The sequence below is a fragment of the Neopsephotus bourkii genome, unplaced genomic scaffold (genome assembly GCF_033783945.1).
Source record: "Neopsephotus bourkii isolate Nb327-2 ecotype Australia unplaced genomic scaffold, CSIRO-AGI_Nbou_v1 NB_257, whole genome shotgun sequence".
Classification (NCBI taxonomy): Eukaryota; Metazoa; Chordata; class Aves; order Psittaciformes; family Psittacidae; genus Neopsephotus; species Neopsephotus bourkii.
The window spans coordinates 1954545-1969185 of record NW_026900766.1 but is presented as its reverse complement, the minus strand read 5'-3'; the positions used below and the strand labels follow the sequence as shown (position 1 = coordinate 1969185).

At 38.3% G+C, this 14641-nt stretch overlaps 1 protein-coding gene across 2 annotated transcripts in view; it reads left to right on the top strand.

Moving 5' to 3' along the window:
• The window catches only part of CUBN (cubilin), a 143516-nt gene that overhangs the window by 100226 nt on the left and 28649 nt on the right, over positions 1–14641 (top strand). For both annotated transcript variants that reach the window (XM_061346130.1, XM_061346129.1), the window contains exons 48-54: positions 1299–1480; positions 2678–2849; positions 3713–3919; positions 6909–7058; positions 7883–8004; positions 9882–10107; positions 12400–12587. In XM_061346130.1, the coding sequence (XP_061202114.1) occupies positions 1299–1480; positions 2678–2849; positions 3713–3919; positions 6909–7058; positions 7883–8004; positions 9882–10107; positions 12400–12587 (1247 nt within the window). The remainder of the gene's footprint in view (positions 1–1298; positions 1481–2677; positions 2850–3712; positions 3920–6908; positions 7059–7882; positions 8005–9881; positions 10108–12399; positions 12588–14641) is intronic.

Here is a 14641-nt window from a genome sequence, read left to right as displayed (position 1 = left end):
GTATTCTTAAATCCCCCTAAAAATAAGGTTTAACCAGTAGATTTTAAGCAGAATTACAGAACTGCAGAGCCACTGAGGTTGGAAGGGAACTCCAACCCCCTGCTCAAGCACGGACAGATAGAAGAAGTGTCCCAGAACTGTGGCAAGTCAAGGTTTTGAATGTCTCCATGGATAGAGACACTAAAACCTCCCTGAACAACCTATTTCAGTGTCACAGTGGCAAGTGTTTTCATATGTTCAGATGGAATTTCATGTGTTTCAATTTGGGCCTATTGCCTCTTGCCCCAAGCGCAACGACTTCAAAGAGCTGCTCTGATCAGGACTAAGGACATGGACTTATTTCCTGTTTCACACTTCTCTTTCACATTCTTTAGTGTCCATGCAATGCTTGTCCTGCCACAGCATGGCTACTTTTAAAGAAATTCATTGCAGCAATGGTCTTGAAAAATCTCCTGCCACCCCTCTTAACTCCTTACAGCTCATTTAAAAGCCCCCATGAAGCTTCCTTATTCTTGGTGTTTGCTTCTGCAATAAAGTAACAGAGCAAGGAAACAAATGCCAAAAGAATGTTATTCCGCCCCCAGTAGAAGATCAATAGAAGAGAAACTGTATTAGCAATCATAGAAGAGAAACTGTATTAGCAAAAAAATTAGTCTCACAAAAAAAATAAAAAGCACTGTATTCCCAAGGCATTTAGTGCTCTTTTCCTAGAGCAATAATTTGATATTCATACAAAAGTAGGGGAAAAAACCCTCAAAAATTAAAAATAAAACAAACAAACAAAAAAAGCCAACCAAACCAAAACCAAAACCAAAACCAAAAAAACACATACAACTATACTGAAAAAGTGTTGCTTAAAATCCTTGAAAGCTTTTCCCTTTTTCTCTACCTCTATCAACCAGCAGAGGAAAAACACATCCTTCATCATTACCCTGCTCATTCTGTCTATCTCTGCCTAGTCATCTGAAAGGCAGACATTCTCATTCCTGCCACAGTGAGAGGTTCGTATCATTTGACATTAAGGCTTGTGGGTCACTCCAGCTTCTGAAGCCTGGCATGAGCCCTTCAGAGAAGGGAACATTAATAATCAGACTAACAGGAGCTTCTATGGTCAGTTTATGGCTGAATGATAAAAACTGGCAGGAACTTAGCTGTTCAGGCAAACATGGACAAGATAAGCACATAAAACCAACCTCTCAGCATCTCCTTTTCTTGCATCATTAATGTGTTGTGGGTTTTTTGCTATAACTCCATAAGCAATGCTTCACTCTAACTGTCCCAATATTTGGGTATTTCAGAATGTGGTGGGGATTTTACTGCCCCTGTTGGGACATTTACTTCACCCAACTATCCCAACCTATACCCACATAATCGAGTGTGTGAATGGAGAATCACAGTGGGAGAAGGCCGACGTGTAACTCTAACCTTTAATGACATGAAAACTGAAGAACACTGGAGGTGCTCATCAGATTACGTGGCTGTGAGTATCAGGTGTGAAGGCAGAAAATGCTCTTCCTAATCCCTTTATGAACCCTTAATGGATCTAATAGAAATATCATTTATAGGTCTATGTGTGGTTTTAAGACAAATTATTATTTAATCTGGGGAAAACAGGTGGAAAATTCTATCTCTTTATCACCCCTTATTTGCAAATAGATAGATATGGGTTACTTTATCATGTTATTTTAGATTTTTGGTTATTTAGTGAAAAAAAGAAATCAAACCTGGCACACAGAACTGGACACGGTCAAAAGTACAAAAGCCTCAAAAATATGATTCCTCTGTGAAACTGAGGAATGGGAGATGCAGTTAAGTTTCCCATTTGTTCAGATTAGTAGTGCAAACATGGGAATTAGCTTTGGTATGATCAGAAGCTAGGCCATGTGCATGTATGACAGGGTGAAGTAGCCCTCCCTTGAGATTCATAGATGATGTTTGCCTTGTTTTCCTTCACAGATGCTGTAGCCAGACCATGCAGAGCTGGCTTTGCATTGATTAATGAAGTAATGATCTCTTAAAGAAAGATCTATCTTGCCAGCTTTTGTGTCTTCAACACTAATATATTCCAAATCTCAGTGGGAAACATCATTTCTGCCTAGCTTGCACTGCTGAGATCATAGTAAAAAGAAGGAAATTAGCTCCTAGGCTAAAAGCTGTATGAAAGAAACTGAGAAAAATACCTCTGGACCACCAAAAAGTATAATGCTTGAATTAATAAAAAATGCCCATCAGCACTCAGTATGTTGGAAGACCTTTTTATAAAGTTGATGTTGGCTTTAACAAGAATACAAAGATGATCATTTGAATGAATATGATCAGTAGCTGGCATTATTAAGTGATTGAAGGTATAAATATTAAGCTAAAATACAGTATTTTTTCCCCAATAAAACAGCTTAATTTTCTATCTTTTTTTTTTTCCCCAAGAAAAGAGAAGGAGAGAGGGAATATGTTTGGGTTTCACCAAAATAAGCAAGGTATTTTTTAAGTTTTACTTCAGATCCTCATCCACTCCAGGCGATGGAATTTTGTTCCAAGGTTTTGAGTAGGTTTGGGAACAAGCCTACTGTGAGAGATGTCAATGAACCTTGTATTAAAGATGTGAAACACTGTTAATTGATACAAGAGATGCTTATAAGACTGTATTTTGGTCTCATAAGAGTTTATTTTGACTTAACAGGTTTACAATGGCCTCAGACAGAACTCTCCCCGGCTGGCCAAGTTGTGTGGAGAAGTAAATCCAGGCACTGAGGTGAAATCCTCTGGAAACACAATGAAAGTAATTTTGGTGACAGATATGTCCTATGCAACCAGAGGCTTCAGCGTGTCATACACATCTAGTGAAAATGCAGGTAGTGTATGTTTTTAAATTAAGTAACTGATCTTTGGTGATTCATTTTGTAGCTAAAGTACTGGTACATGTCAAAAAATAACCTAAACAGATAAAAAAAAATCTCTGATACCTTTTTTTTCCCTCTTACATTACTACTGATTTATTGTTTTGTACTTAGTCTTGAGTAATAAAGTGGCTTTATTCCATTAAAAGATCCAAAAAGCATAGTGCCATAGACAAATTGAATAATTCAAGTGCTTCTATGTTACTCAGGAGGGTAATTAACTTACTGTAGCTTGTGAAAGATTGCAGCTAACCTACTTTTGCAAGCTCAGCCTCCAGAGAGGAGGCAGCTGACAGAGCCTTACTATTAATGCTTTTAAACTTGATTTTCCAATTCCTCCCCAAGCATACTAATGTAGAACGAGTTTTCTAACTCCCCCAAGAGCATCCTATTATAGCACAAGTGCACTCTGCTTGAGGGTATGTTCCACAAGAATCTTCTTTTGCGTCTGGAATTAGGTAATGGGTAGGGGCAATACTGAACTGGAGCTGCAGTGGGATTGCATCAGAATGTTAAATATACTTCTTGTATTGATGGTGCTGCTGAAATATTGCATTTGGTACCGTATATAATTGTTGTTCTTTGATTTACAAGTCTTTAAAGACTTGTCAATAGATTTCAGGACACTAGGCAAGAATACTCTTGCATATGTCAATAAATTATAGAAGAAAAACAAAATGAAGAAAATGGAAGAACTTTTGATCTAATCAGCACATTTGCTTGCTGACATGAGCAAGCCTCTGAGTAAACAGGGGCAAGATTTCTCCTCTTACAAGAGTTATCACTAGTTTTAGATAAATTCTATTTTGTTTCTGCAGTTTGTGGTGGAACCCTGATGGGATATGCAGGTGGGAATTTCTCTTCTCCTGGTTATGATGGCATCAAAAATTACACAAGTAAACTGAACTGTGAATGGATCATTGAAAACCCTTCCCACTATAATTCATCCATATATGTGTATTTTGAGGATTTTCACTTGGAACATCATCAGGACTGCCAGTACGACTACCTGGAGTTACGAATAGGTTTGTACATTTAGCAGGAGAATGGGTAAAGCCCGTCAAGATTCTGCATGTGCAACTCTGTGCCAAATCTTGTTCGTATATGTTTGCAGAGAGTGACTGTTGTAGGATCTGTTCATTTGAGAGGGTGTTCCCATGCATTTGTTCCATGTTGCCTCCAAGACCAGGAGTGGGATTTCACTACTAGATGCATGGATTTGGTCACCCTTTCTTTCAGGGCAAAAAAATGGGAAACTGGATAGGTATCTTGGGGGGATAAATTATTTTTGTGGTTGCAGTACACACCTGATTCTCTCTTTACAAGGGACAATGTGAATTTCACTTCATCTCCATTGAAAGATGGCAGTCAGAAGCTGGAGTCATCAAATAATTTATTTGGTCCACAGCCCATTCTCTCCCTGCTCCTGAAATATCTCCAGAGACAGCAGGAGTGGAGTAAATTTAATTATTCATAGCCTCTGGGCTGCATACTCACTTCATACCCCATTTTTGTACTCTAAAAGATGATTCTTCAAAAGCAGATCTGTATTTCCCATAAGACTGCATCACAAAATACCAGCTACAGCATTTAAAAGGAAAACAATCACAGGATTAATGCACCAGTAATATCTCTGTATATTTGAGCATCTTTAGCTATCCACAGGAACAAGCAACTGGAAATGTCAGATGAAAGTCACTCAGCTAATGCCAAGTGCAGTATGAAAGCTCCAGCTGTTGTTTTTTGCTGAGAGGCTGTATCTGTGAGTCTCAGAGAGAGCAAGTTCTAATTTGCCAGGAAATTGCTTTTGAAAGATGGTGGGTGAGTTGAGAGCAGGAATCTGTTACATCCTTCTTTGCATTCATTAAATGAGTGCTCTTGGTTGTATAGCATTGGTTTGTCCTGTGTACAGCCAAACCATGCATGGCTGCATAACTTATCAGTTCCCTGCCACGTAAGTGCTGGAACTGGGAAGTGATAGAAACATAACTCAGATAAAGAAATACTAAAATATATCTGTTCTATTACTCTTCAGTTCTCACTACTCTCACTTTATTGTGAACCTCAGGCCTCCAGGCAATACAGTCAAAAGAAAGAGATAAAAATATAGTTGTATTTTGGTCTGCACAGTTTTTTTATCTAAAGAGTAATGTTCATTTTGGTCATAATAACAGACCTTCAGTTTCACTATCAGTCTCATGTCAAAGGCAAAATGCTCTAATTCATCTGTGTATGCTGACAAGTAACATTTAATGAGCGCTGAGATGCACAGTGCATAATATCACTAAACTCAGGCAGATGCTCTTTAAGTCTCTTATCAAAACAGATTTGAATTTGGGGAATGGTCCAGTTCAATGGTAAGTTAACTAGGAGACCCCAAAGGGAGCTGAGATGTGTAAAATCTTTTTTGAGTTACTCATGCAACACACTTCATGGTACTGCACAAAAATAAATAAATAAATAAATAAATAAAGGCAGAATTGTGTGTATTCACTGAGAAATATTTAATCTGGATAGATAAATATTTCAAATTCCCTAGGGTAAGGTTTTATTAAATTATCAGGCATGTGCATGTAGTCTGTAAATGGTAGTACAGCTGAGCATATTGCTGCAGTGAAATGTACTTCTAACTTTTGACTTCTGTGGAAGCCTCTTGATTCTGCCTTTCAGTTTGAACTCAATCTTACAGCACAATCCCACTGTTTATTTACATTTCCTGTTTATCAGAAACCTCCATCTCTGGCCACCTGGCCATTCATGAAAGCAGCGACTGGTGTCACTTTTCACACAGTAGAGACTGAGTGACCTGGGTCACATCTGGCACATCACAAGAAGTGCAAAAAAGAAAAGTTCACTTCACATTCTAATTCTCAAAGTAGTTATTACTATTCCAAACCATAATTTACCGTTAATGTTTTCTGCTTGTACAGCTATCATTTTTAGTGCATGTTAACAAGACAGGTTTTAGCATTTCTCTGTGTAATTTACATTAACAGAATTTCATTATATGTCACCATTTATCTCTGTGCTTCAAGGCATCAGAGTGGCTGTGTCACTGTATATGACAGAAAGATGAATTTACTCAGCCATGTTAACTGGAATAACTGTGAAAAGGCTTTCAAGAGCACCCAAAACCCAAAGTTTCTCCCTCTTGCTCTACTGCCTTCTTCACAAGAACAGCCTGCCACTCTGTGTGGACCTGGGAGTTGCTATTGAACAGAGACTTTAAAGTCCAGCAGCATGCTTTTATTAGAGAAACAAATGTAGGAATGGCATTGCCTGGATATCATGAGAAATGCTATTGAGATTATTTACCTTCTCCTGAGAATATATCAGTAATAAAGAGAAACTGATACTTCTACTAATGTGACGGATAAGACATTACACCAACTTGAGCAAACATCCAGTGTCACAGATGTGCAATGGTCTGTGTTGGGTTTTCCTTTTCGGTTTCAATGATTTGAGCAAATTCTGGCGGTATGTTAATAGAGATGCTCACTATTAATACAGCAATGACAGCTTGTTCATGGATGTGAATCCCAGTAACATGCCTATATGGTAGAAACTTAAAATCCCTATTGATTTTAATGAGGATGTCAAAACCACATAGGCTTAATAATCTTCCATGACATCAGGTCTTCAGGGCATTTCTTCCCACTGTTCTGCCTGTCTGCAAGTTTGGGGCATTTTCTCTGGTTTTGGGTCTGATGGGTTATACAGAATGAAAGTGTGCAGGGTGGCAGTAAAGGCAGAGAAGCCTAAGATACTAAAAAGATCATTGCTACAGCTTTAGAGATAATTTCCTTGTCGAGATTTAGATCCCAGCAATGAACTGCAGTGCTCTACCTGTACCTATAACAAATAATCTGTTCCTAAGTGTCATGTGTACTTTTGTCTGTACTTCTTTTCTCAAACCAAAATTACATGCATGTTTTCTCTGTCTATTCCCTGTCTATGTTATTGTAGCTCCTTTAGGATTCAAACAGTGTATTTTTGTTTTCTTTCTTTACACAGGGGATGCTGATGGAGAACTAATAGCCAGACTTTGTGATCAGGCTGCACCATCTGTGCCTCTAGTCATAGCTGCCCCCCAGATCTGGGTACACTTCATAAGCGATGAAAACACAGAAGATAAAGGATTCTTGGCCCATTACACATTTGAAGGTGAATGACTTGATAGGCTGTGGCCTTTGCTGACTGAGGCATGTCCGGGGAATATTGCCATCCATATGCTGATACTGAGAATACACACTATGAGCTCAGCTCTCAAAGAGTTCCTCAAAAGTTACACAGTGTCTGCTCCTATATATATCCATCTAAAGTAAACATTTAACAGCAACTGAACTTTCAGATTTATTTTCTGCATTACTGTTCCCATTCCCTGAACTGAGTTTGAGTTTTTTGCAATGCAGTGCAACACTTAGAACAGCTGGTTGCTCCTGGGAATAGGGATGTAACAGGTAACAACAGCCAAGTCTGACTTACTTCAAATAGGCCTCCAGAGTGCTAGCATGGCTGAAATGCATTCTTCTGCTTGAACCTTTGCACTCATTTTGAAATCCATTTAAAGCTGTATCAGTGCAAATTACACCACTTTGCCATTTACATTCCAGCACAACTATTCTTCCTGTCACAGCTGAATTTAGCCTTGGTGCTTACTTACACACATCAACAAGTTTTTGACTTGATTGTGTTCGTCCAAGAGTGGCACTAGTTTGCTTAGGAGTCTGCGATAAATAAATTGGAGATAAGGTGGAAGAGGCAGTTGTGTCAGCTGGCAAAGGTTTTGCAGAGCTATATTAAGTATCAGAATAAATACAAAATTTCAAGGTCATTGGATCTGTTTACTCACTATTCAGTGACAAAGATTTTAAAACTTGGATTTTCCCAGATAAATTGTTCATCCTTGCAAGCCGAATAATCTTCCACTTATTTGATTACAGTGTTCAGTTCCTAAACTGTACTGAAATGTTACTTCTTTTCTTCAGCCTGTGGTGGTATACAGTCAGGTGAAAGTGGAGTTATCTCAAGCCCTAACTACCCAGAGCCTTACAGCAATCTGAATCACTGTTCCTGGTTGTTGGAAGCCCCTGAAGGTGAAACCATCACTGTGAGTAACACAATGTCATGGTTGGGTGTACAGCTGCCAGTGTAAGAAGCACACTCTTGAGTCTTGACAAATATGTTTGAGACAATTTGGAAAGTCAGAAATGTGGAGGAATTAAATATCCCCCCATTGGCATTACCTATGAAAGAGGGGAAAACAAAGACAATACAACCATACTAAATTGTGCTTTTTGAACAGGAGAGAGAGATCCTGGTCTAACTTGACCTCAAAACATAGCACCAACTTTTCCCTTAAACAATTACTTTCTATGTTTAGGAAACTAAAATAACTCATGTTATTAGATATGCATGGATAGTCTCACTATCGTGAAGTAACATGAAGCTGAAATCTTTCCATTTCTGCAGAAAAGTTACAAGCCACTAGAAAGTTACTTCCATGCCTTAATGGCTAGTCTGGAAGTTGATATGATTGCTGGTACAAATTAAATCAATAAGATGCTCCTCTTATTTCCCAGTAACTATTAACAGGCTGCCTGAGGTGCTCTTTTCTTGAGCCAAACTGTCAAGAGACCAATTTGTGCTTAAATTGGTCCACTGCTTTATAGCCGAGCAGTATTAAACTTCATTCAATTAATTATTTGACTGATCCTTTGGAGAACAGGTCCAATCAGTGATGTTTGTGGTTCAGGTCAGAAAACTATCTGAAAAGCAATTCCGTAAAAATTGAAGATTTTCATACGTAATGTCTTTCACTAATTTCCCTATCATGTTTTCTTTATTCACAACGACAAAGGTATTTCTTAGAAATGCAAACCTATAATCCTAATTTTTCTGCATGATATTCTGACCATTGCTTAGGTACTTTTTCCAGATAATACAGTATTATTTTAGTAGAACACGAAATTTCTATTTAAGCTACAGATTTGTTTAAAGCAGAACTAGTCTTAATCAGAATCATATGTAAGTAGATTTCTGCTTTAAAAGGACTGAATAGCAGCCCCTCAGCGAAGGCAGACAAACCTTTTCCAGTATAAGCTGGCAGTTTCTGTTGCTGGTAAGGTTCCAAACTTAAACCATTTGAGCTAAATTTGTATTTGGTTTTTGCCTCAGGCAGAGTTCTTTTGGAAATGAATACACACAGGAAGAAGTACGATATATTTGCTAAACTTTTCCACAAAGATCCTTATGCTGGAACTGGTAAAAAAATGCTTTATTGAGAGAAGGCCAGGCAGTCATTAGTGTACATCAATATTTCAACATCAACAAATCCAGGAGGCTACTGGATCAGCAAACTAAATCTTTGAACAGGAAACACCACCCATGTGCATATTACTCCAAGGACAAGCAGCATCAGTGTTAGAGGGAGATAGGGTCAGAAGCTGCCTGCAAAGCCCAGCCTATCTGTGGGATGCATCAAGGCCCATAGGATCGAAACATGCAACTCTTTCTCTCAGATTTAATCGAAATTATCATTATTTTCAGCAACTGTTGGAGTATTCTTATTCAAAATAATAGGAAGAAAAAATCCAAGGCTTTCTGCTTACGTAGCTGCTCATACTTGAATCTGCAACTTCAGATTTCATGACCAGAAGCCTTGAGAGCAGGAAAGTGGCTCAACATCTGTGCATATTCAAGACCATTTTAAAGCACATGCTTAGCTTCAAACATATGGTGAAGTCTCAGTAACGCCAAGTTTGAACCTGTGCATTTCTCTTTCATTTCTGGTTTCATGCTAAGTAGCTGCTGTCACAGCAGCAAGACACCAAGCAATACTTGCAGGAAAACATCGATGTGGAGTGTCAGATTCCCAAGCATACCCAGAAATCATTGTGCTAGGATGGCTACAAGATCTGGCTGGAATTAACCCCCACACTGGTGTGGTTAGTGTTAGCTCCTGAATGTTGCTTTTGTGTGTTGCAGCTCACTTTCACAGTCTTCCACATTGAAAATCATTCGCTTTGTAAGTGGGACTCTGTTACTATCCTGAATGGTGGATCTCCTGGGTCTCCTGTCATAGGAAAGTATTGTGGAAACTCATCCCCTGGGACTATTCGGTCTGGTTCCAGCAAGCTAGTTGTCATCTTTAACTCTGATCGCTCAATTCAAGGAGGTGGCTTTTATGCAACATGGACAGCAGAATCTCTAGGTAAGAAAAAACACTGATTTTGTCAGGTCTAACTGCGCAGTACATCATGAATATATAGCACTAGAAGGCTGCTCTAAGGTCTCCCCAGAGCCTTCTCTTCTCCAGCCTGAACAACAACTCTCTCAGTCTCTCTCCATTGAGAGGTTCTCCAGCCTCCTTATCATCTGGACTTGCTCCAACAGGTCCACATCCCTCTTGTGTTGGGGGCCCCTGAGCTGAATGCAGTATTGAAAGTGAGGTCTCAAGAGAGCACAGTAGAGAATCACCTCCCTCGACCTGCTGGCCACACTGCTGGCGATGCAGCCCAGCACATGATTGGCTTTCTGGGCTGCAAGCACACATGCTGGGGCCTGTTGAGCTTCTTGTCAAGTCTTTCTCCTCAGGGCTTTCTCAATGAAATAGTATTCCTCCTTTTTAATTAAGTTTGTGTTAAAGACCAAAAGAAATACATGCCAATATCTTCAGCATTGCTGAGAGGAGCCAGCACTAAAAAAGTCAAGTATTAAATGAGTGTTGTCTGATTTCACACAATGAAATCAAATTTGGACTGATTTTGTACTTTTTAAGCCTCCCACTGGCTGTTTCTTGATGCCTGTAAATTGATACCATGCCCATTATCCTCCCAGCAGTGGTATCGTATCTATTGTCAGTGAGTATGAGACATTTCATTTCTTGAATAACAATTGTCTCACAGATTGATTTGGTTTAAGCACTTAAAACTACAAAGAGGCCAGTTTTAAAACAGAAGCAGACAGAACTTCTCAAACAGCACATGTGACAACAGCCTAGAACTATTCCACTTTAGTGGAGATGTTGGTACACTTTTGAAGGCAGTACACATGCAGTATTGGATTGGTATATTTTGAAAAGCTACATTCCTTCTGTTGGAATTACCATCTCTCTGGATTAAAAAAAACCCAAACAAACAAACAAAAAGGAAAAGCTAGCTCACTTACTGTCATTCAGGAGGTGACTAAAGGCAAGTGTAGGTGTGCTGGCTGGTGGCAGGACAAAATTTGCCTTCCTATCTCAGTAAGGAGATGGCAGTGTGTTCCCTACTGTCACTTCCACCTGCAAACCTGGCTGATGTTGATCGCGTTTCCATCAGTCAGTGATCTAGCAGTATTCTCACAGTCAGCTGATGGAGTGTCTTTCTTAAATGTATCAGTAGTCTGTGGTGCATGAATATACACTGACACTTAAGCAGGTTTTGTCACTGAGATTTCATGTACAAGGAGGGCCACTCTTCAGTGACGCAGTAGACATGAGCATACACATGCAGCGTGCATAGGCATCATTCTCTCTCCGAAAAGGAGATTTCTTTCTTTATATACCTGGCTTCCTTCCCTCAGCTTTCTTGCCATTTGTCCGTTGAGAATCTCTGGGTTTACATTCTGCATGTGTGACCAAAACATGGCCTCATATCTTTCTAAACACAATTGGTATCTCTAACATAGAAGAATGAAAAATAATCTTTTTTTAAAAAAGCTAATATATTTTTTTAGTTAAGAGGCAAAAAAAAAAGAATGTTATAAACCTTTTTTTGCTCTTTACTCATCCTTTTACTACATCATCTCTGAAATAACAATGGGTTGCTAGTACTCTATCAATAGAGCTAGTAAATTATCTTGGCATGATTTTTGCAAGTATGCTTCAAAGTAACTGAACTTATTATGTATAAGGACATAAGGTGCCACAGAGCTGTAACCAGCTATTGCCCCCTTATAAATGAATCTGTTAACAATTTTAAAGGCATGTTTTTCAACCCTCTCCATAATTCCCTTGAAATCCACAGGGCTGCCTGGGCTGGAGGAGAAGTCACCATTTCACCCATGGTAAATGGATGTAGCTTGAGCAGATTCACGTATGGAACTGCAATATTTGCATGTTGCAGAATGAGAATAAAAAGGATTCAGCAGTAGATGGAAGCTTTTTTATTTCCCTAGGGTGCATTTCTGAATGCTTTCAGTCATGATGTGCGTGCTGTGGGGTGTGGAAAGGAACCTGCACAGTACTGGGAGAAGCTCCTCATTAATGTATTTCTGACCCTTACTCTCTCTCTTTCTAAGCAATACTCACTTCTGACACTCAGGAGTATATAGATGGACCAAAACAAAAGGGTATGAACTGGCAAGGAGAAGGAAAATTAATTAAAAGAGGGCAAATGCAGTTTGATTGGGTGTTGGGGCTTTCCCCTCTCACTCCTGCAGCCACAGAAGCAAACAGCCATTCCAAGCTGATGCCAACAGGAAATATTTGAACGTTTCTCCCACCTATTGCTATTTTTTCCAGGATGTGGTGGAATCATTCATTCAGATAATGGTATGATCAAGTCTCCTCATTGGCCTCAAAACTTCCCCATGAACACCAGATGCACATGGACCATCATTACGCATGAAAGCAAACACTTGGAGATGAACTTCCACAATAACTTCCAGATTCCAGACAGCAATGGGAGCTGCCAGAGCAGCTATGTGAAGGTAAAATGATCTTGGCGTTAGATCAGCAGAGCAGTGCTTTAAGAAGTCATAATTCCAGAATCCTGTTTTGCAATTATCATGGTTAGGATTGCCAAGGCACAAAACACAAACTGAAGTCCTTGTACAAATACCATCAATTTTCTGTTTGCCTTGTGAACTGGCTTGTATATGCTTTAAATTTTTATCAGTTCTTGAAGTTCCACCTCCAGGAGTCTCTCATCACCCTATATACTGCCCCAAAATTAAAAATATGAAAAAATTACATATGACTTCAGAAACAAGATATAATAAGAAAATATAGTGTAAAGAAAAGACCCTTCAGTTATTCCAGTGAGTAAAACCCCCCAGGAATTTCACTCTACAGTTCTACAAAACTTCTTTATAAGTGTTCAAACTGTCCAAATTGCACTAATCCTCTTTTCTTTTTTTGCTTCAAAAAACAAAGATAGCATTCTTATCTTTCATAGGTTGTCAAGAGGCATTTGCTTTCAAAGCAATACAATGGAATGGACATGCTTTGAATTTTTCAGTGTCATTTTTTTCTCAGGCATTTGGCATATGTTCAGTGATTTTGTGCTCATTTTCTCCACAGCAGTACAACTCCCACTTCAAATAAAGGGCAAACATAATTTGACAACATGTAGGAAGACTTGAGCAGCTGTACATCTAATCTGTACCTACTAACTGACAAACCACAGTTCCACTAATTTTTTAGGCTGTTGAAAAGAATACTGTTTGATTTGCTTTTTCATAGCCTGCTCCACTGGTTAATTGTTGTAATATTTTACAATTAAAAAAAAATACAATATTTACAAAAATAAAAAAATACAATACAAAAAAATATTTTAGAATGAATTTTACAATAAAATATGAAAGTCTAAATGCCACCCAGTAAAGGTGCTTTAATTTCAAATTTCTAAACTGTCCTAAATGACATGGTCAAACTATGTCAACTGGAGATATTCTCCATGCAGAAAAATATGAAAATATTGGTTTTGTCCACCTCCATTTCTGAATGCCCAATCTGAGCTGTATGGAGGTGTCTGGATATGAAAAAGTGAGGAACATGTGTAAATTTGTTCCACACATTCCAAGCTGAGCAGCCAAAAAAGAGGAATCCAAAATCAATAGTGACTTTGCAAAAACTTGGCCAGGCCATAGACTGTTTATATTAATCCTTTGAGCATCCATTGCCTCAAACACCTGGCCTGATGAATGAGGTGATTCATATGCCTACACTTACAAAATAACCCTTGGCTAACCCTTTCTAGAATGTTTCTTAAGGCTATCACAATTTCATGTGGTTGTTCTAGTTCCACTTGACTTCTTTTGAACACATTATTTTAAAAAACAAACAGTATTTGGTTTTAATATATATTTAGTATGCATTACCAGTAAAAAACTGTTCAAAAACATTGATGAAAAGTGAATTCATTATTAGACTAAATATTTTTTTCTTTTTTCTTAAAACAGACATTTTAAATGTTTGGCAATAAACATCCTGTTTCAGGAAATTATTTAAGCACTTAGAAACATCAAGCATTCATGCCTATGTTTCACTTTATATGTGTTGAAATCCAGTGCTTACCTGAAGAGGGTTTCATTTCAGTACCTACCTAAGCTTGCATGTGCTTCTTGAATGCATGGCTTGATTGAACTTCAATGGACTATTGGTTCAGTTGAAGTAATATTAAAAAAAAACAAGTATTTTTCTTTATTATATTTTTTGTGAATTATTTTGTTATGCCTCTACATTATTTGATACTTGTCATTCAAGAACAACTAAATGCAACGTAACAAAAATGGGAATAAGTTTTGATTAGCAAGACTAGATATTAAGGATCCAGATCTTCTAGTTTGAGCCTCTATATTACCCTAGCATGACAGCTTTGGTTTTTATTGACTTATAAATAATACAAGGATTGAATTTAATAATTCATTGTATACATGGGTGTTCATTCATAGCGTGTATGGAGATAAGCGAGCAGAGACAAAATGGGGTAGATAATGATGTGCATAAAATGGTTTTCTCTGCTTCTCTGGACGTGATCTAT